The following is an 18,452-nucleotide window of genomic DNA, read 5'->3' as shown; positions in this document are numbered from 1 at the left end:
GTATTTTATACTCTATATTTTCCCTCCATTTATTCACTTGACCTATAGGTCTCCTCACCTCATCACACAAACTCAGCCGCCATATAATCTATCTATTGTAATTAAGTTTGTGTTCTTACTTAGAAAAATGAACCTCAACTGTCACGACCAGACTAGGGGTCATGACGGGCACCCGCAGCTGACCACCGAGCACCACTCATACTACTACTCATCCTACGTTCATTCATTATTCTCATGCTTTTAATCATAGGAAACCATTTTCACTTTGAAACATATTTACCCTTAAATACATAAGCCCTTTGGCTTTTATATATATATATATACATACAACGAGGAAATCGTGGGACCATACTCCCCACACATACGTATCTACGAGCCTCTACTGGAGTACTAGACATATGGACGGGATAGGACCCCGTCGTGCCCAAAATATATGTACACAGAATAATAATCAATGGCACCTCCGGAACAATGGAGTGCTCTCAAAGTCTCCAGCCGATAGCTCCTACGAATCGATCACCTCCCGTCTACTACGTGGGCATGAACACGGGTCCAAAGAAAAAGGACGTCGACGAGCATTGTAGTGAGTATGTAAGGCATGAATAAAATGAACATAATAGAGAAATCATAAGACATGAGATGAATATATATAACCTGCTTAACTTTTAAGAGCGTGTGCATTTTATTCATATCACATATATCATCATATCACATATACCATCATCGTTAACCCGCGTCCGGGTAACCATCGTACACCGCCCACTAGTGGTGTCATGCTCGGCCATCTAGGCTCGGTGTAATCATAAGCAGCCCGCCTTAGCGGTGACATGCCCGGCCATCTAGGCACGATGGAATCGTATGCAGCCCGCCTTAGCGGTGACAAGCCCGGCCATCTAGGCACGGTGGAATCGTACCATCATATACTCATCATAACTCATCATCATCATACATTTGTCATAGAACATGTATTAGAGCTTAAAGGCAATCTATAACTATATTAGGGTGACATAAGGTCGAGAACCCCCTATTACGTTATGGAGTGATCATAATCATCATACCTCACCTTGAAGGAACTAGCATTATAAGGTGGGTGTACACAATGAACAACATCAATGAATCATACTTAGGATCATTAACTTCATAGAACATCATCATGCTTTAGATTCTTTAAGCTTAGACTCATCGTCATCGTTATCATGCTCGTAACGTATCTTTTACCTTTATCTCATGTGACGCTCTTTATGAACGTAGACTCATAATTTTTTCGGAATGTAAGAAAGTCATGGAAAAATCGGAGGCTTCATGCCATAAGAGTCATGCCTTAGAAAGAAGGGACTAGCCTTACATACCTTTTCGTTTAGCTACACTATCGCTTGAACGTTCTCCTTCAATGTTCTTGTTTCTACCTTCAAGAGAGTTTGTACTAACATTAGATAATCGAAAACTTAATTTTACTTGACTAAAGCTAGAGAAAATTGGGCAGAATTTCGTTTGTTTATACAAATTTCTCCATATCATATATCAACTCCCAAACGTCTATAATAACATTCACAATATCATAAGCAATAATCTCCGTTCACCTACATTATCCATATTTCCCAATTTCACTTCAAATCATCCATAACCATGGTCATAGTACACTATTACATTTACTCACATATAATGTTTATTCCATGTTCTTAATATCATTTGTAACATAATTATAATCACAACATATCAAGAATCATAATTCATTCTACGCTACCACTCAAAGATGTCACTATTCTCATATTTATGACCCATCTTCCACCACCTTTCATAATCTAAGTCCTTCAACCCCTCAACACCTTAAACAACATGAAATGATCATTAAACTTACCTTTGATAGAGTGCGAATGAGCTTTGGGTGGAACCACTTCACTTGAGCAAAACCCTAGTTTCACTTCCAATGAGAGATTTCTTGTCTTGGATGAACCCTTATGAGTTTCTTGCACTTAATTCTCCTCGGATGAACATCCTTCTTCAAAATACAACTTGCTCTCAATTCTTTAACGAACTTTCTTCTCTTGCTTCCAACGTTTTGAGTCTTAATTAAAATCGTTAAACAACCTTTCTTACTTATAGAAACATCGATACACACATGGATGGACAACGACATGAAATTTTTTTGAGACATCAACGATGATCATAGTGGAGAATCGGAGGAAGTGTACTCTGATGAGCAAATATTAGCAGGTCCAATGACAAGTATGTTTTTCAAATCTACTGAATTGATGTTTCGTTTCTGTAAAAGGCATGCGAAAATGAGAGGCTTTTGTGTGTTGAAAAGAAAACTTTCTAAGAATTATGCTTTTTTTGTTTGCGACAAGTCTAGAAAATCAAGTCTAGAAAACCAACTAATCAAAAACACACTAAGAGGATTGGATGCGAGGCAAGAGTTAATGCCACTTTGAAGCGAGATGGTTCATGGATGGTCACTAAGGTGTGTAGAGACCATAATCATAAATTGGACTCTAGCCTGTCATGGCAGATGGCTGGACACAGATATATTGGTAAATCTGTGAAGAGGATTCTTGAAGCTAATGACAGAGCTGGCTTAAGACCTTGCAAGACCGTGAGACTTTTAGAGGTTCAATCTGGTGGGCTAGAAAATATGGGTTGTACCCCAAAAAAAGTGTAGAAATTATATTGAACAACAAAGGAGGTTGCAAATGCTAGGAGGTGATGCAAACGCTTTATGCCAGTTCTTTAGTGACATGCAGACAAAGGATAGTGAATTTTACTACTCCATGGATATGGATGGTGCTGGTAGGATTCAGAGCGTCGTATGGGTTCACTCACACTGTAAATATGCATATGAGGAGTTCGGTGACGTAATATACTTCGATACAACTTATCTTGTGAATATGTATAACATGCCATTAGCTTCTTTTGTTGGTATTAATCATTACGACCAGTCTATTCTTTGGGATGTGCTCTTCTTACATGTGAGGACGCTGAACAATACAAGATTATTTTCAGCAAATGGAAAAAAGCCATGAATAATGTTGCTCCAAAGGCTATCTTGACTGACCAATGTGAAAGCATTAAGGCAGGTGTTAGTGTGGTGTTTGAAAACACAGTTCACAGATATTGTATTTGGCACATATTCACTAAGTTGCCTATGCGTCTAAAGGTGACGGATGGTGGATATAAAGCGGCGAAGAATGAATTCAAGAGCATTGTCCTTGGTAGCATTACCATTGAAGAGTTCGAGCATAGGTGGGGTGAGTTTATTCAGAAATATGGACTAGAAGAAAGTGACTGGTTCAGTAAATTATATTCAGAAAGGGAAAGATGGGCGCCAATATACCTGAATAACTACTTCTGGGCTGGGATGTTATCGACGCAAAGAAGTGAGGGAATACATGCCTTCTTCGATGGATTTATCAACAATAGGAGCATGCTGAAACAGTTTGTTCAGCAGTATGAGTTAGCATTGAGAGATAAATACGAGAAAGAGTTGACGGTTGAGTATCAGTCTCGTTACACTAAAACAAGTTGTGAGTCACAGTTCCTGTTTGAGGCGCAGCTCGAAGCTGCTTATACCCGCAGAATGTTTGGAATTTTTCAATGTGAGTTAAAGAGGTACTTTCACTGTGAGTTATGAGAAGTAAATAATAAGACAGCCATGGACGGAGTGGAGATGTACGACATAAAAAATACCTCAATTAAAAATGATTTCTATGGGAATGAATTTGTTTTCAGGGTTAAACACACTATAGACGGTGAACATTTTGAGTGCAATTGCAAATCCTTTGAATCAAGAGGGATTGTTTGTATCCATATAATTAAGGTGATGGCACATAAGAAGATCAAACTGTTCAACGAGAGGTATGTTTTGACAAGGTGGAGAAAAGATGTTGTTCGACACCACCTCAAAAAATTCTTTCTTGGAGGTTACCCACATATGACGGATAAGTAAAGAAGTATAACGAGTTAATGATGTATTTTGATGATGCATGTAATATTGCATTGGACAGTGACATTATGGTACAATTTGCTAGGTTAAGACTATCAGATTTGGTTAATGATCTTTCTAATTTTGATCACGATATGATACAAGAGGTTACTCAACACGGGGTGACTTTATCAGGAAATAGTGAAAATGATCATATACCAAACCTTACACCAAATCCTATACCAAATAGTGGAAATGATCATATACCAAATCCTACACCAAATCCCATACCAAATGGCCCATTACCAAATTTTGTTGACCCTGAAGTGCATCGTTCACGTGGAAGGCCAAAGGTTGTTCGCTATAAACCACCAATTGAAGCCTTATATAGTTCTTTTGAGGGGAGGGGTGTGTGATACAATGCTAGTTGGAGCGGAGTCAATGCTGTACGAGGAAGAGGCAGAGGAAAAGGAGCATCCCAAGATAGAGGAAGAGGCATAGGTGCAAAGCAACGGCCTAGCGGTTCGACCAGAGCAACAAATGAGGTACAATTTTGCATTATCACTTTAATTTAATTAACGTCATTGGATTACTTGGCTTAACTTTGAATTTGGTGTAACTCGCATTGTAGCAAAATGATGATGGAATATCACAAGATGGAGGGAGAGGGAGAGGGAGAGGGAAAGGAAGAGGAAGAGGCAAGGCAAAGGGACCGCGCAACACCACAAGAGCAAGAAATGAGGTACTGCCTTGCATACTCAATTTTAACGTCATTGGATTTAATTGGATTAAGTTTGAATTTTCCAAAGCTCCCATTTCAGGAAAATGATAATGTAATGTCACAACATGTGGTGTTGCCTGATCTGAATCTCTGCACCCAAGAAGACTCACTCTTTGAATACTAAATTTGTTTGGAAGGAATAGTTGAAAGAATGCTTTGGATCATATATTACAGTTCTTCTGGGGTTATTGTTCTCAATTGTATTCTACATTCCTGTGTTTGATGGATGTTGTTCAATTCTCAGTAGTATGTATGTGATGGATGTTGTTCAATTCTACATTCCTGTGATTGATGGTGTTGTTTAATTCTACAATGCCGTTGGTTGATGCGTCATGCTGTACCGTTCGAATGATCAAACATCACAAATCAAATAAGCGAGTACATGGTTGACCCATCCGTTACCTTGTATGACGGATCAACCAAAACAATTAGCATAATCAAATGCTTGGTTGACGAATCAGTAATTATTGTGATTAGATCAAACAAGACAAAACTCATGAGCGAGGGAATGGTGGACCCGTCATGACATATTGTACCAAGGTTCAACCATGTAATAAAAGGGACACAACAACAAGCTTCATCATTAATGTTGTTTAAAACAAACAAAATCAAACAAGACAGGAAATTTGATTACACAACATGAATATACCACTACAAACTTCATTTGCAAACAGGCGCAACATCAATCAACAACACATTTTGTTGCATCCACCCCAATACTAACATGGACGCTTCAGGGGGATCATTTCCAACCTTGCAACAATTGCATTAAGACGATGAAGTAGCACATCCTGACGCTTTTTGACTTCAAAGATCTATCCCTCCAATTTGGTCATATGTTTATTAATGTCTTCCAGCCCTTCATCTAGGCGAACGTTTAAACGATCAACACTGTTTTCCACAGAACTCATGCGGCGCATAAACAATGTGTTGGTGTCATCAAAACGTGCAAGGATCTTTCCTTAGTGACGGATAACGCGCTCCATATTTGTTTTGAGCACACAAGTCTTCACACAAGAGAAGGAAGAAAGAATGGAGAATTAGAAGAACAAAGGAAGAATGTGAACATATATAATTTCTCTAAGCACCCCTAGCCAATGGCCTTCAAGCCTTGGTATATGTTATTTTCTTGTTAGTCCGCAGACTAACTAAATGCTTACATGGATTCAATAACTCAATTAATAGGGTTGTTGATAAAAGACCGTTTAAATGCATCTACACATAAAGTCGGTTGTTGATAAGGCTGTTTAGAAGCATCTATAAGTTCCCTTAAATCCAAAATTATCCTCTTTTTTATTTTATTTTATTGGTTGACCCATAAATCCAAAAATATACCAATGTCCCTTAAATCCAAAAATATTTATTTATTGGTTGACCCATAATTAGATACAAAATGAAGGTTCAACCATCCAACATCAAGTTACTAGTATAATATTACTAGCAGGACAAATATATAGGAACATACGATTGCATAACTTCCCCTTAGGAATATTTACATTCAAAATACATAAGGGGGTTGGGGGTTTCCAAAAGCACCAGCAAAAACAAACACCACTACCATAAGAGCACCAACAAAAACAAACACATATCTACCATAAGTCCATACAAGAACAAGCACTAACTAGGACAAACATCTACCATACGCCCATACTAGAACAAGCACCAACTAGAAAACAACAACAAACAGCCTAAAGCAAGATTGGTGGAGAATTGGAGGAGTGACATATTGATCAGCATCAATATGAAACGAGGCCAGGACACCACGGATCATTCTCTCCAGTCTCCGTGCCACAGCTTCCAATCGGTCACTCAACTCTTGGTGACGTTCGAGGAGATCTCTACACTGCGCGTCTATTATATTCACCTGGTCAGTAAGGGCATCAAAACAATCCTCGATGCCCTCCATCATTTTGTCAGTGCGCCTAAGAATCGACTCCATTTTTTCCCTATGGAACCAAAATAAGAATAAAATTAAAATTATGGATGCAACGAGTAAGAAAATAAAAAGGAAGTGACTATAAATGGAACTGTGAATGAAACGGATACCTGATTGAGTAGAGCTTCAACAAACCTAGAGCACTTGTGTAAAGAGAGAGAGTGGATGAATGAAGAATTAGAGAACAAGCCCACTATATATAGGGAGAAAAGGTAAAGTGTAACCGGCAACTTAATCGACGCAGCCGGTCATTATTAAGTAGCCTTTTTGTTTATTTTTACAAGACAGTTAATTAATTTAATAATTATCGGGAAAATTTTAAATAATACTAATAAAATATTTATGGAAAAAAATATAAATATATTATTTAAAAGATCCAAGTATCCATACTAAACAAGAAAATTCATTAATTAACATTAAATTTCCTCAATAATAGAACATCATAATACTTGGACATTACAAATCACATAATACTAAGGACTATGACAAAACTAAACAAGGTCTTTCAAAATCCCAGACGCAATTGAGGTCTGTGGATCAATCTTGATCTGGATCCCACAGTTAGAGAAGATTCTCTCCAACCTAGTAGCAACACATTCCAACCTCAGCATCATTAACTCTTGGCTACGGGTTACCTGATCCACACGGCGAGTGAGTGTGGCAAGGTCAATACGAAGCTCTTGAATCTGCGTAACAAAGTTGTTCAGCGGCATGTTGATGGGATAGATGTGCACTTGTCCTTGTGGTGACGACTGAATTTGTGGTATGGGTTGAGACATTGTTTACCTTCAAAATTAAAACAAAAGATTGATAAGGATAATATAACTAGAAGATATCATTAGCCGAAAAAATTAATAAGGATAATATAACTAGAAGATATCATTAGCAGAAAAAATTAGTAAGGAAAAATATAACTAGAAGATATCATTAGCAGAAAAAATTAGTAAGGAAAATTGCTACAACTTACCCTTTGATTTGAAAAGACCTTCTGTCAATGCTGAGAAGAAAAGATTGCACTGAGATTTTGATGACCTTGTCGTGAATGATTATATACAGTGGCGGCATAGAATAGGGATGTGAATATATTGTTGGGAACTGTCGATCATAATTGAGATCGATTAACGAAATCATGCCTGGCCAATAAAAATTGGAGCCGTGCTTCGGAATTCTCGCGTCTTTCTACATGCCTGCTACTGATACTCATGAAAATAATTCAAGTGTAAATTCGAACGAATTAGTTTCCCTCCAATCAGATTCTAGGGTTAAGCCTTCATTTAGAGTGTCATGTGTAGCATATTGTGGGGAAAAAAACGTATTAATAACATGTACATATATGATTACAAGTGTTAACTACTCTTTTAAATAAGTAATCCGTCAAAGAAAAATATTGTAGTGGCGATTATAGTTAACATTTAATTGATTTCATAATAAAATCATCTAAATTATGAAATCCTTTTTGTTGTTGAATTAATCCTCATAAACAAACTTAGTGTGACGTAGTTAGGTTAATAATATCATAAATAATTTCCTCAGTAAAAGAAGATCATAATACTTGGACATTATATTACAAATCACATACTACTAAGGAGAAATTGTCTTCGTTGATCATCAGGTATTACAATTTGACGGATCATCCAAGATGTACTGATTATAGCATGTGTTGGATTACTTTTTTCAAGAAATTATACTTAATTATGTGAGAACAGCTGTAACAAAAAGGTTGAACTCTTAATTCTCTAAATTTTCTAAGGAAAAATTCTCTAACATTCAAATTTCTTTTTTCAAAAAATTAAACTTATGTGAGAACAGCTGTAACAAAAAGGTTGAACTCTTAATTCTCTAAATTTTCTAAGGACAAATTTTCTTAATTGACCATCAGATGTGAATAGTTAGAGGGGCAGACTAAATAAATTAACATAATAAATAAATAAGGGTTTAACACAACTCATAAAATTAGGAAATTGTATGCGTTACACATGTTTGTATGTAAGAATTAGGGACTTGGTTAAATGTATTGTAACTACATTACCACACAAGACACAAGCTACTACACGACAAGAAGTTCGTCCACTGTAGGAGTTAGTTACGTAAGTGAGTAAAGGTGGTTTAGTAGTCAATTTGATGTTATGATTCAACAAGAACAATGTAGTTGTACATGTTATCATGTGTAATATGTTGTTTTGGTAGTTTTACCACGAAAATAAATTATTATTATAGTCTAAATTCTCTATTTTTTCCTACTTCATATGGTAACTTAGATGACCATCAAATGACTAAATCTGACGGATCAACCAAGATCAATACGTGAGAAATATATAAAATCAAAATAACCCTAGTTAGAAAATTTAATTTAACGCGTAATATTTTCCCTCGAATTAGAACCCTGTCCAATAAGACGTCCATCCGACTTCCCCATCCCCCACACCCCTCCCCCTCTACACGTTAGTCGTACTAATGAAGATAACTCCATCATCTTCTCCCTATAAAAAGGAGAGTGTATCAAGTGACTCTCCACACATAACCCCTCCGATTTAGAATACCAAAATCATGCCGCCTTCTAGGAATAGAACCACCGGTCAAGCAATCACCGACCTGGCTCATCAAATCGGCAATCTTAGAAACCGACTTGATGAAACCATGGAACTACTCCTGGACCACATGCAACAGGTCCAGAGTGAACACCAAAGGATTAAAAGGATGTTGCGTAGTATACTACTCAACCAAGGCAATGCCGACGAGTTCAACTCTCCCCCTGGATCCCCTGCAGAGGATGACTAGATTTAGGGTATTGTTCATGTTACTTTCCATGTGTCTTTCATTTTAATGCTTGTTTTGCGGACTAGATCTAGGGTGTAGTTCTTGTTTTGTTGATGTTATTGTCCATGTGTCCTGTTCGTTTCTAGTTAATGAATGGATGTGTTGTTCATGTTTTCTTCATGGAATTTTAATGGATGTTTTGTTCATGTTACGTGGTCTATTTTATTATTGATATTATTAAAAGAATATTAAGCACAAAAATGAATAAATTATTCAACAAACGTTTTTAAGCACTCATTACAAAAGAGAAGGCACCTCTATAAATTATTTTTTTTTCAAACGACAAGGCAAATCCATAAATCTTATTTAACCGCATATTGTAAACTGCTCGTCATTTAAAAAGGGAAGATAATATTTAAAAAAAAAAAAAGAATATTAAGCACAAAAATGAAAGAAATTATTTATCAAACGTTTTTTAACCGCCCATTACAAACGAGAAGGCACCTCTATAAATTATTATATTTTTCAAACGACAAGGCAAATCCATAAATCTTATTTAACCGCATATTGTAAACTGCTCGTCATTTAAAAAAGGAAGATAATATTTTTTTAAAAAGAATATTAAGCACAAAAATGAAAGAAATTATTTATCAAACGTTTTTTAACCGCCCATTACAAACGAGAAGGCACCTCTATAAATTATTATATGTTTCTAACGAGAAGGCAAATCCATAATTCTTATCTAACCGCATATTACAAACTGCTCGTCATTTTAAAAAGGAATATAATATTTTTTTAAAAGAATATTAAGCACAAAAATGAAAGATGATCTTTTTAAAAAAGAATATTTATGTTTCTAAAAGAAGGCAAATCCATAAAATGATGAAAATAAATACATTTTTAAAAGAATATTAAGCACAAAAATGAAAGATGATCTTTTTAAAAAAGAATATTTATGCACGAAAATGAAAAAATAATTTAATCAAAAAAATAATTTAAATACATGCGAAGAGGCATCTACAAGAGTCGTCTAACAAATTTGCAGCGTATTAACTTGGTTGATCCGTCAAATTTTATCATTTGATGGTCACGTTGATCCAAAAATGCACCTCCGTGATATTAATTTAAATTTAAAAAGGATCCTTATTATTTTATTTTCAACACTTGGAAAGGCGCCTCCAAATTATTTGTCCAAAAGACACGTTAGAAAAGGTGCCTATTCACCAAAAGGGTTCATATTCATTGTCTATAAATAGACGTCCAAGTTTATTAATTTAAATACACCAAAGTTTAGTCTATTGAGAAAGTAATGTACTTTCCTTCAATTATATAATCAACCATGGATCCTATCCGAGTAAATGGAATGGCAAATGGCATGACAAATGCCTTACCAAATGCAAATGCGAATGCACCGGCTATGAATGAAGTTGATCAAGCAATAAGCCGACTGAGGTGGGATCTTGCATGCATTGAAACTGATATAAGGGACGTGAAAAAAGATGTGAACGGATTCAACAGGAAGTATGGGGAACTATGATACTTTTTGCACGAGTCGAAAAGTATAGAAGAAGGATAGAGAGGGCACTCGCAATGCTTCTCGCTTAAAGAGGAATGACAATTGAAAACTTCAACACCCCTCCGGATTCTCCGCCTCCGGGTTATCCCGGTCAAAATGTCTAATCTCTTCATGTTATGTTTATGTTAGTATATTAATATCATGCTACTCGTGTACTCTTTAATTTTCAAGTTATGTTTATTTTAGTAGTATTGTGAACTCTTTAATTTCAAAATGTCTAATCTCTTCATGTTATGTTTATTTTAGTAGTATTGTGAACTCTTTAATTTTCAAGTTTGAAATAATAATATAATTTATTTATTTTAGGTATACTACTCGTGTTTTCTTTATTTGTAAATTTTATTTGACTGCGGATGTTATCAAGTAATAATTATCAAATTAAAATAGAATAATGATTGTGGTAAAACAAAATAAAGAAAATTGGTTTGAACAATATTAATTTGCATTAAATGTAGCATGGTAAGACAACAAAGGAAGTAATCAATTGCAGACTTTGGTTTGAATAATAGTTGATCTGTCATTCTAATGGTTGATCCCCAGATTTTCCATTCAGATTAGGAAGTCCTTCAGATTATGGGTTTTGCCTTTTGGGAAAACAACAAAGAATCCCTTAGCCAATCAAAAATTAGGAAAAAAAAATGGAAAATGAGTTTTACGTTTTCTAAGAAGAAGTAATCAATTGTAGACTTTGGGAAGGAAAAAGTACTAATAAATGAAAGGAAAATCTATTGGGAAGGTAAATCTTTTGGAAAATCTTTTTAACAAACTCTTGTTACAAAAACGGAAAAATTCAGAATATACTCCATCCTATTCTTTTTTTTTTTTTTTCTGAAAATTTATTTTTTAGAGAGGTTATTATGGAAAGAAACATATTTTTAAATAAAATTAGTTTGAATAATATTAATTTGCAATTTTATTTTTTAGGATTTGTATACACGGTAGATCCGTAATTCACATAGTTGAACCGTCATTAGCGGAGTCTAAAGAAACTCTTGCAAGCCAAAACGGAAGATTTTCAAAACGTCCAATTGATTATGGGTTTTGGGCAGACAAAAAAGAACGTTGGCCTATCAGAAATTAAGAAAAAAAATGGAAAATGTTAATTAGGTTTTTTAAGAAGTAATCAATTGTTTTCTTTGGGAAGTAAAAGATAATGTAGGTGTGCCATTTAATGGACTCCTCCTTACCGAGGTCGCGTGGAGCAACCACAAAATCTGATTGGTTGAAGCGTTGGTGGTAGGGCCCAAACAAGCAGTCCTCTAGCAGTTTTTCTTTCTCCATCGTCCTATATATATGCATGCATTCACGTCCACAAAACACAAATATTTCCAAACAAAACCCTGATCTCCTATTAAAATGGAAGTTACCCCAACCAAAAAAATGAAGCTCAACGGTGACTCAACTCTTCCCAACGGTGAGCCAACTCTACCAGCATCGCCCGTTGCTGTGCAACTCCAGTATAACAAGTCTGACAAGAACCTCAAAAAATTTAAGGGTGAAGTATACGAAATACTTGCTAGAATTGTCCATGACATGGACAGGGACTACGTAAACAAAATCTTGTTGAACCCTACTCCACTCACCACCCTGTTCTCAATGCACAAGGATGGTCCCTCATTGGAGAGCCCTGCCACCAAGAGCAAAGAGAAAGAGGTCATCGAAATTTTTGATGACTACAATAACTCTTTCCAACAGTCGCAAGCTCCCAAGGTCATCCCCAAATCGGTCGCCAAGTTCCCAGACAGCTCCGCCACCTAGTGTGGTTGTGTCCGTAGTTCCATTAAAGATGCCTGTGTCTAGGGCTGTTCACAATTTTGGTTAAAACCAAAACCAAGCCGAAACTTTAACCAAACCAAATAAAAAAAACCGATTTCTTTGTTAGACTTCCTAATTTTGTGTAGGGTTTAATTTGTGTTTTTTGTTGGAAGTCGGGTGTAAAAAATGTCAATGGGAACCAAACCGATAAATTATATACATAATTTATCCTATTTATTGTTTTTTTTTGTTTATTTAGATTAATGAAGTTGTAATTTACTTTAGTTTTATTCGTTTCATAGCTAATTTCAGCACACAATCAGTTACATTGTTTAACGTCATTAATACTCAAGGTAATAAGCTAAACCAAGGGAAAATGTCTTTTAAAATAAAAAGGATTGATCCCACAACTGTTGAAAGAATTTACCCGATCTTAACATTTCAATGTTTAAAAGTTAAAACTAAACCCAGCGTGGTTGTACATGTTATCACATATAATATCTTGTTGTTAAACCAACTCATAATACACACCACTAAAGGACCTTAGATGATTGGAAGATGATTTTATACAATTGCATGTGAAAAGATTTGTGACTTGGTAAATGGCACTATCCCGCAAAGTACAAGCTACTACACCACAACTAGTTCTTCCAACGTAGGATTAAGTTAAGTAAATGAGGAAATGTGTTTGAGTAGTGAATTTGTTGTTAAAACTCAACCAAAAAAGCTTGGTTGTACATGTTATCACATATAACATCTTGTTATGTGGCTTTTACACACAAAAAAGTGATTATTATTGTCTAAATCCTCTATTTTCCTTCCCTTTTTCCAATATTTCACTTAGCTGACCATTAGATGAAACAACTTGCCGGATCAACCAAGTCGTGAATATTAATAAAACAAAAATAAGGGAGACTCGCAGGATTCGAACACGGGAATCCTTTTTTTTTTTTGTTTAGAAAAGATGACTCGTTAGTTTTACTCGGCTAGAATAGCCACATACATTGTTTAACGTCGTGTTAGTCCAAATGCATTTGTCCCACAACTGAAAGAATTCCTCGAATTTGGGGGCAATGTTTACCAATAAATAAATTATTATTTAAATAAATAAATATCTCAAATCAACTCATAATACACACCACTAAATGACCTTAGATGATTTTATACAATTTCACGTGAAAAGATTTGTGACTTGGTAAATGGCACTATCCCGCAAAGCACAAGCTACTACACCACAACTAGTTCGTCCAACGTAGGAGTAAGTTAAGTAAATGAGGAAATGTGTTTGAGTAGTGAATTTGTTGTTAAAACTCAACCAAAACAGCTTGGTTGTACATGTTATCACATATAACATCTTGTTATGTGGCTTTTACACACAAAAAAGTGATTATTATTGTCTAAATCCTCTATTTCCTTCCTTTTTCCAATATTTCACTTAGCTGATCATTAGATGAAACAACTTGACGGATCAACCAAGTCGTGAATATTAATAAAACAAAAATAAGAAAAGATGACTCGAGACCACTCGGCTAGAATAGCCACATCGAACAAATGCATTTGTCCAACAAAATAAAATATTATTTAAATAAATAAATATCTCAAATCAACTGGTCAAAAAGATGACTCGTCACATCACAACTAGTTCATCCAACGTAGGAGTAAGTTAAGTAATTGAGGAAATATGTCCACTCGGTTGGAATAGCCACGTGCATTTGATAATTACAATTCAAATGCATTTGTCCCGAAATGTGATTATTATTTAAATAAATAAATAGCTTTCAGTAAATTAACGGACCTTATGGCACTATCACAAGCTACAACATCTGTAGCCACATCTATTTAGTCGTGTTAGTCCAAATGCATTTGTCTCGTCACCACTCGAGAATAGCCACATCTATTTAGTCGTGTGGGGGCAGACCAAATAAATAAATTATTATTTAAATAAATAAATAGCTCAAATCAATACATAATACACACCACTAAAGGACCTTAGATGATTTTATACAATTGCACGTGAAAGATTTGTGACTTGGTTAAAAGTATTGTAACTACACTAGCACACGATACACTACCTACTGCGCGACAACAAGTTCGTCTAGTGAAGGAGGTAGCTACATAAATGTGGATAAGGAGTCAATTAGTCGTTTTAATCCAATCTAAACAAGGTAGTTGGACATGTTATCATATTTAGCATCTTTTTATGTTGGTCTTAACACAAAAAAATTGTTAGTCTAGCCTAAATTCTTTGATTTTTTCAAATCCCTATGGTCTATTTAGTGGACCATCATATGACTAAATTGAAGGATCAACCAAGTATGACATTTTTTTTGTCAGTCAACAAAATTATACAAGTGTTCAAATATCCCATCTTTTGCCATGTGGCTCTCTCAACAGTTTTAAGGGGGAAACTAAACATAATGAATTCTTAGCAGAGGGAAAACGATTTTTTTTTTGGGTGTGTATATATATACATAAAGAACCCTTAACAAAAACTCTCATACACAGACCAAACAAAGACCCAAAAAAAAGAAAAAAGAAAAAGGAAGCGAATACGAATGGACATCTCTTAAAGAACCCTTACCAAAAACTCTCATATACATAAAGAACCCTCTTATACACAGACCAAACAAAGACAAAAAAAAAAAAAAAAAAAAAAAAAAAAAAAGGAAGCGAATACGAATGGACATCTCTGATTCATCCGTTGATAGTGAAGATTTTCCTGACATCGATTTTGAAAACGAAGGTCAAATATTTGCATTGTTTGAAGTGTTCATGACCGACTCATACATCAAACATGATGATCTGGTATGTTACCATGGCCTTAAAGCAAGTTCCTTTGAATTTTTCATTTCATTAACTTGCATCATTATTTACTGTTTTATTATTATCACTTTATACTTTTCTGCAGTATATTCCCAAAAAAATTTATGAACATCTTCCACCAAATGCGCATATTGCACTTCTCGACTTCTGTCGCGAAACTTGGGTTGCAACTTTGACTGTTGGTGCTCGAAGACGACTTAGGGAAGGCTGGAGTTCTTTTGTTCAAAGTAATAATATCAGGGCAGGATGTATCCTCAAGATTTCCTTGGTGGGTACTAACGCAATCGTTGTTGCCTTCGAAATTGAAGTGAAAGGAGAAGGAACAGCTGATAATCCTTTTGTGATAGACTAGGGCTTGTCTTGATATTGATGTTTTTAATGTATTTTGGTGAAACTTTTATCATAATCAGATGTTGATCTTCAGACTTTACATCATGCTATTTGTTCACGATATTTTATTATTTTTAATTTTTATTTTTGTCAATGTGTTGAGTTCTCATTACCTTCTACATGTGGTGCGAGTGGGGTGATTATTTGGTCTTGAAGTTAAACCTAACTCTTCATCTTTGTTGCAAACTCTATTTCCTTCCTTTTCCTATGTTTCACTTAGCTGACCATCAGATGAATAAACTTGACAGATCAACCAAGTTGTGAATTTTAATAGTACTCAATATAATTTTGTGCTTTTTGTTAGAAGAATTTAGCCGATTATAAATAAATAAAAAATGATTAAAATAAACTCATACAATACGTACATTGGTTGAGTAAATCTGGTTAAGTAGTGAATTTAGCCACATAAAACAGGAAATGTGGTTAAGTGGTAAACTTAGGCGACCATGAAAGTAATGATTACATTTGACCAAGTTCGTTGAATAATTTACCTTAATTTTTTTTTGAGGGAAACTAAAATGAATAGTAATTCTTAGTGGTGGGAAAATGTTTTAGCGTCTCAAGGTGTGTATATATATATATAGAACCCTGGCAAACACTCTCACACAAAAAAAAAATCAAAAGAAAAGACATGGAATGGACAACCCATCATTTGATGTGCGTATGACCATCTAAAAAAAGAATCTATGTAATTCCTAATGTTTACTTAGTTGACCATCAAATAATTTCATTGTACGGATCAACCAAGTTAAGTATGAAAGACTTGCACATTCTTAGTGGAGGGAAAATGAAACAAAAATTTCAGAAAAGACCTTTTACTTTCTCGAAAAAACGTTTTGTATTTCCGAAAAGAATGTGTTAAGAAAAATGAATTGGAATTTAGTGGAGGGAAAATGAACCTTCAGAATTTCTAAAAAGACCTTTTAGTTTCTCGAAATTTTTTAGTCTTTTCAAACCCCCTATTGTATGTTCACACTGGGTTGCAACTCTATATTGCCCTCACTCTTCATCATTTTCATCTCCATTCCCCTTCTCTTCTCTCTAATTTTACACTCAATCATGAGTTGTGAAAATGACATTGGTTGTTACCTATAAATCTTGCCCGGGTTTGTTAGCTTAACCAGCGAACAAGTCAGTTTTTATTTGGAGTTTTTGTTCCATTATGAAGAATGAGAATACTCTAATAGGCGTTGTTTGCTGGAATAGCCTAACAAATCTGGTCAAGAGATGTAGTTAACTTGCGTGTGAATGAAGTTTCTACATTTTAAAAGCGAATGAAGTTTGAAGTAATGTAATAGGACCTTTACACAGTCTAAGTTGTTTTTGAATGGCATTCAACTAAAACAAATAAATATTAGAAAATATATACTAAAAAAAAAAAAAGGATTAATCACACAGCTGTTAGAAAAATTTACCCCATTTGAAATTTAATTTTACTAAGTTATGCTGCAAAATAAAATCTGTTTTTTTAAAAACGAATGAAGTTTGAAGCATCTCTGCACAGCTACAATTCTTTTTGATTAGCATTCAACAAAAAATAGTGAACTTGTTCTTAAAACAAAGCCAAGAAAAGTGATTATTATTCTCTAAATCCTCTATTTCCTTCCTTTTTCCAATGTTTCACTTAGCTGACCATCAGATGAAATAACTTGACGGATCAACCAAGTAGTGAATATTAATAAAACAAAAATAAGGGAGACTCGTAGGATTCGAACACGGGAACAGATGGGTCGAAAAGATGACTCGTCACCACTCGGCTGGAATAGCCACATCTGTTTAGTCGTGTTAGTCCAAATGCATTTGTCCAGAACCTGTTGTGGGGGCAGACCAATAAATAAATTATTATTTAAATAAATAAATAGCTCAAATCAACTCATAATACACACCACTAAGGACCTTAGATGATTTTATACAATTGCACGTGAAAAGATTTGTGACTTGGTAAATGGCACTATCCCGCAAAGCACAAGCTGCTACACCACAACTAGTTCGTCGAGTAAGTTAAGTAACTGAGGAAATGTGTTTGATTAGTGAATTGGTTGTTAAAACTCAACCAAAACAGCTTGGTTGTACATGTTATCACATATAATATCTTGTTATGTGGCTTTAACACCCAAAAAAGTGATTATTATTGTCTAAATCTTCTATTTCCTTCCATTTCCTATGTTTCACTTAATGGACCATCAGATGAAATAACTTGACGGATCAACTAAGTTGTGAATTTTAATAAAACTAAAATAAGCGAGAATTTAAAAAAAAAAAAAAAAAAAAAAGGTTTATTCCCACTGCTACATTAAAATACTAAAGTGTTAGATTTCAAAACATTCACGCTCCCCTCCCATTTTGGAACCTGACTTTCTCTCTTCCTTCTCCTCTAGTTTTTCTACCCGCTAAAACACCAAAATCTACTATGGCGAGACCAAAGGTAAAAAATATTGTACCAGGACATGTGACGAGGAGCGATATAAAACGACGTTGCAGCAGCGCAGAACCAGCACCAGTAGAAAACCCTCCA

General features: G+C 35.0%; 2 protein-coding genes across 2 annotated transcripts; both read left to right on the top strand.

Moving 5' to 3' along the window:
* The first annotated feature begins 2,509 nt into the window (after nucleotides 1–2,509).
* Nucleotides 2,510–4,824, top strand: LOC132044604 (protein FAR-RED IMPAIRED RESPONSE 1-like). The gene is made up of 7 exons (XM_059435097.1): nucleotides 2,510–2,593; nucleotides 2,742–2,823; nucleotides 2,937–3,606; nucleotides 3,727–3,852; nucleotides 4,026–4,272; nucleotides 4,551–4,661; nucleotides 4,741–4,824. Exons 1-7 carry the CDS (start codon nucleotides 2,510–2,512, stop codon nucleotides 4,822–4,824), a joined length of 1,404 nt encoding a protein of 467 aa, XP_059291080.1.
* Nucleotides 4,825–14,663: 9,839 nt separating this feature from the next.
* On the top strand, nucleotides 14,664–17,179 carry LOC132044601 (uncharacterized). The gene is made up of 2 exons (XM_059435094.1): nucleotides 14,664–15,529; nucleotides 15,633–17,179. The coding sequence occupies exons 1-2, from the start codon at nucleotides 15,404–15,406 to the stop codon at nucleotides 15,897–15,899; spliced, it is 393 nt and encodes a 130-aa protein (XP_059291077.1). The 5' UTR covers nucleotides 14,664–15,403; the 3' UTR covers nucleotides 15,900–17,179.
* Nucleotides 17,180–18,452: the final 1,273 nt, after the last annotated feature.

Source organism: Lycium ferocissimum, unplaced genomic scaffold (assembly GCF_029784015.1).
Source record: "Lycium ferocissimum isolate CSIRO_LF1 unplaced genomic scaffold, AGI_CSIRO_Lferr_CH_V1 ctg5010, whole genome shotgun sequence".
NCBI lineage: Eukaryota > Viridiplantae > Streptophyta > Magnoliopsida > Solanales > Solanaceae > Lycium > Lycium ferocissimum.
Note: the sequence above shows the minus strand (reverse complement) of the source record. Positions and strands in the feature narration are given on the sequence as shown.

Excerpts from the sequence above, each read along its gene's own strand:
- LOC132044601 (XM_059435094.1), top strand. The coding sequence starts at position 15,404 with ATGGACATCTCTGATTCATCCGTTGATAGTGAAGATTTTCCTGACATC. Across the intron at positions 15,530-15,632 it reads ACATCAAACATGATGATCTG|TATATTCCCAAAAAAATTTA; the intron begins GTATGTTACCAT and ends ACTTTTCTGCAG.
- LOC132044604 (XM_059435097.1), top strand. The coding sequence starts at position 2,510 with ATGGCTGGACACAGATATATTGGTAAATCTGTGAAGAGGATTCTTGAA. Across the intron at positions 3,607-3,726 it reads TTTCAATGTGAGTTAAAGAG|GGTTAAACACACTATAGACG; the intron begins GTACTTTCACTG and ends ATTTGTTTTCAG. Across the intron at positions 4,662-4,740 it reads CCACAAGAGCAAGAAATGAG|GAAAATGATAATGTAATGTC; the intron begins GTACTGCCTTGC and ends CTCCCATTTCAG.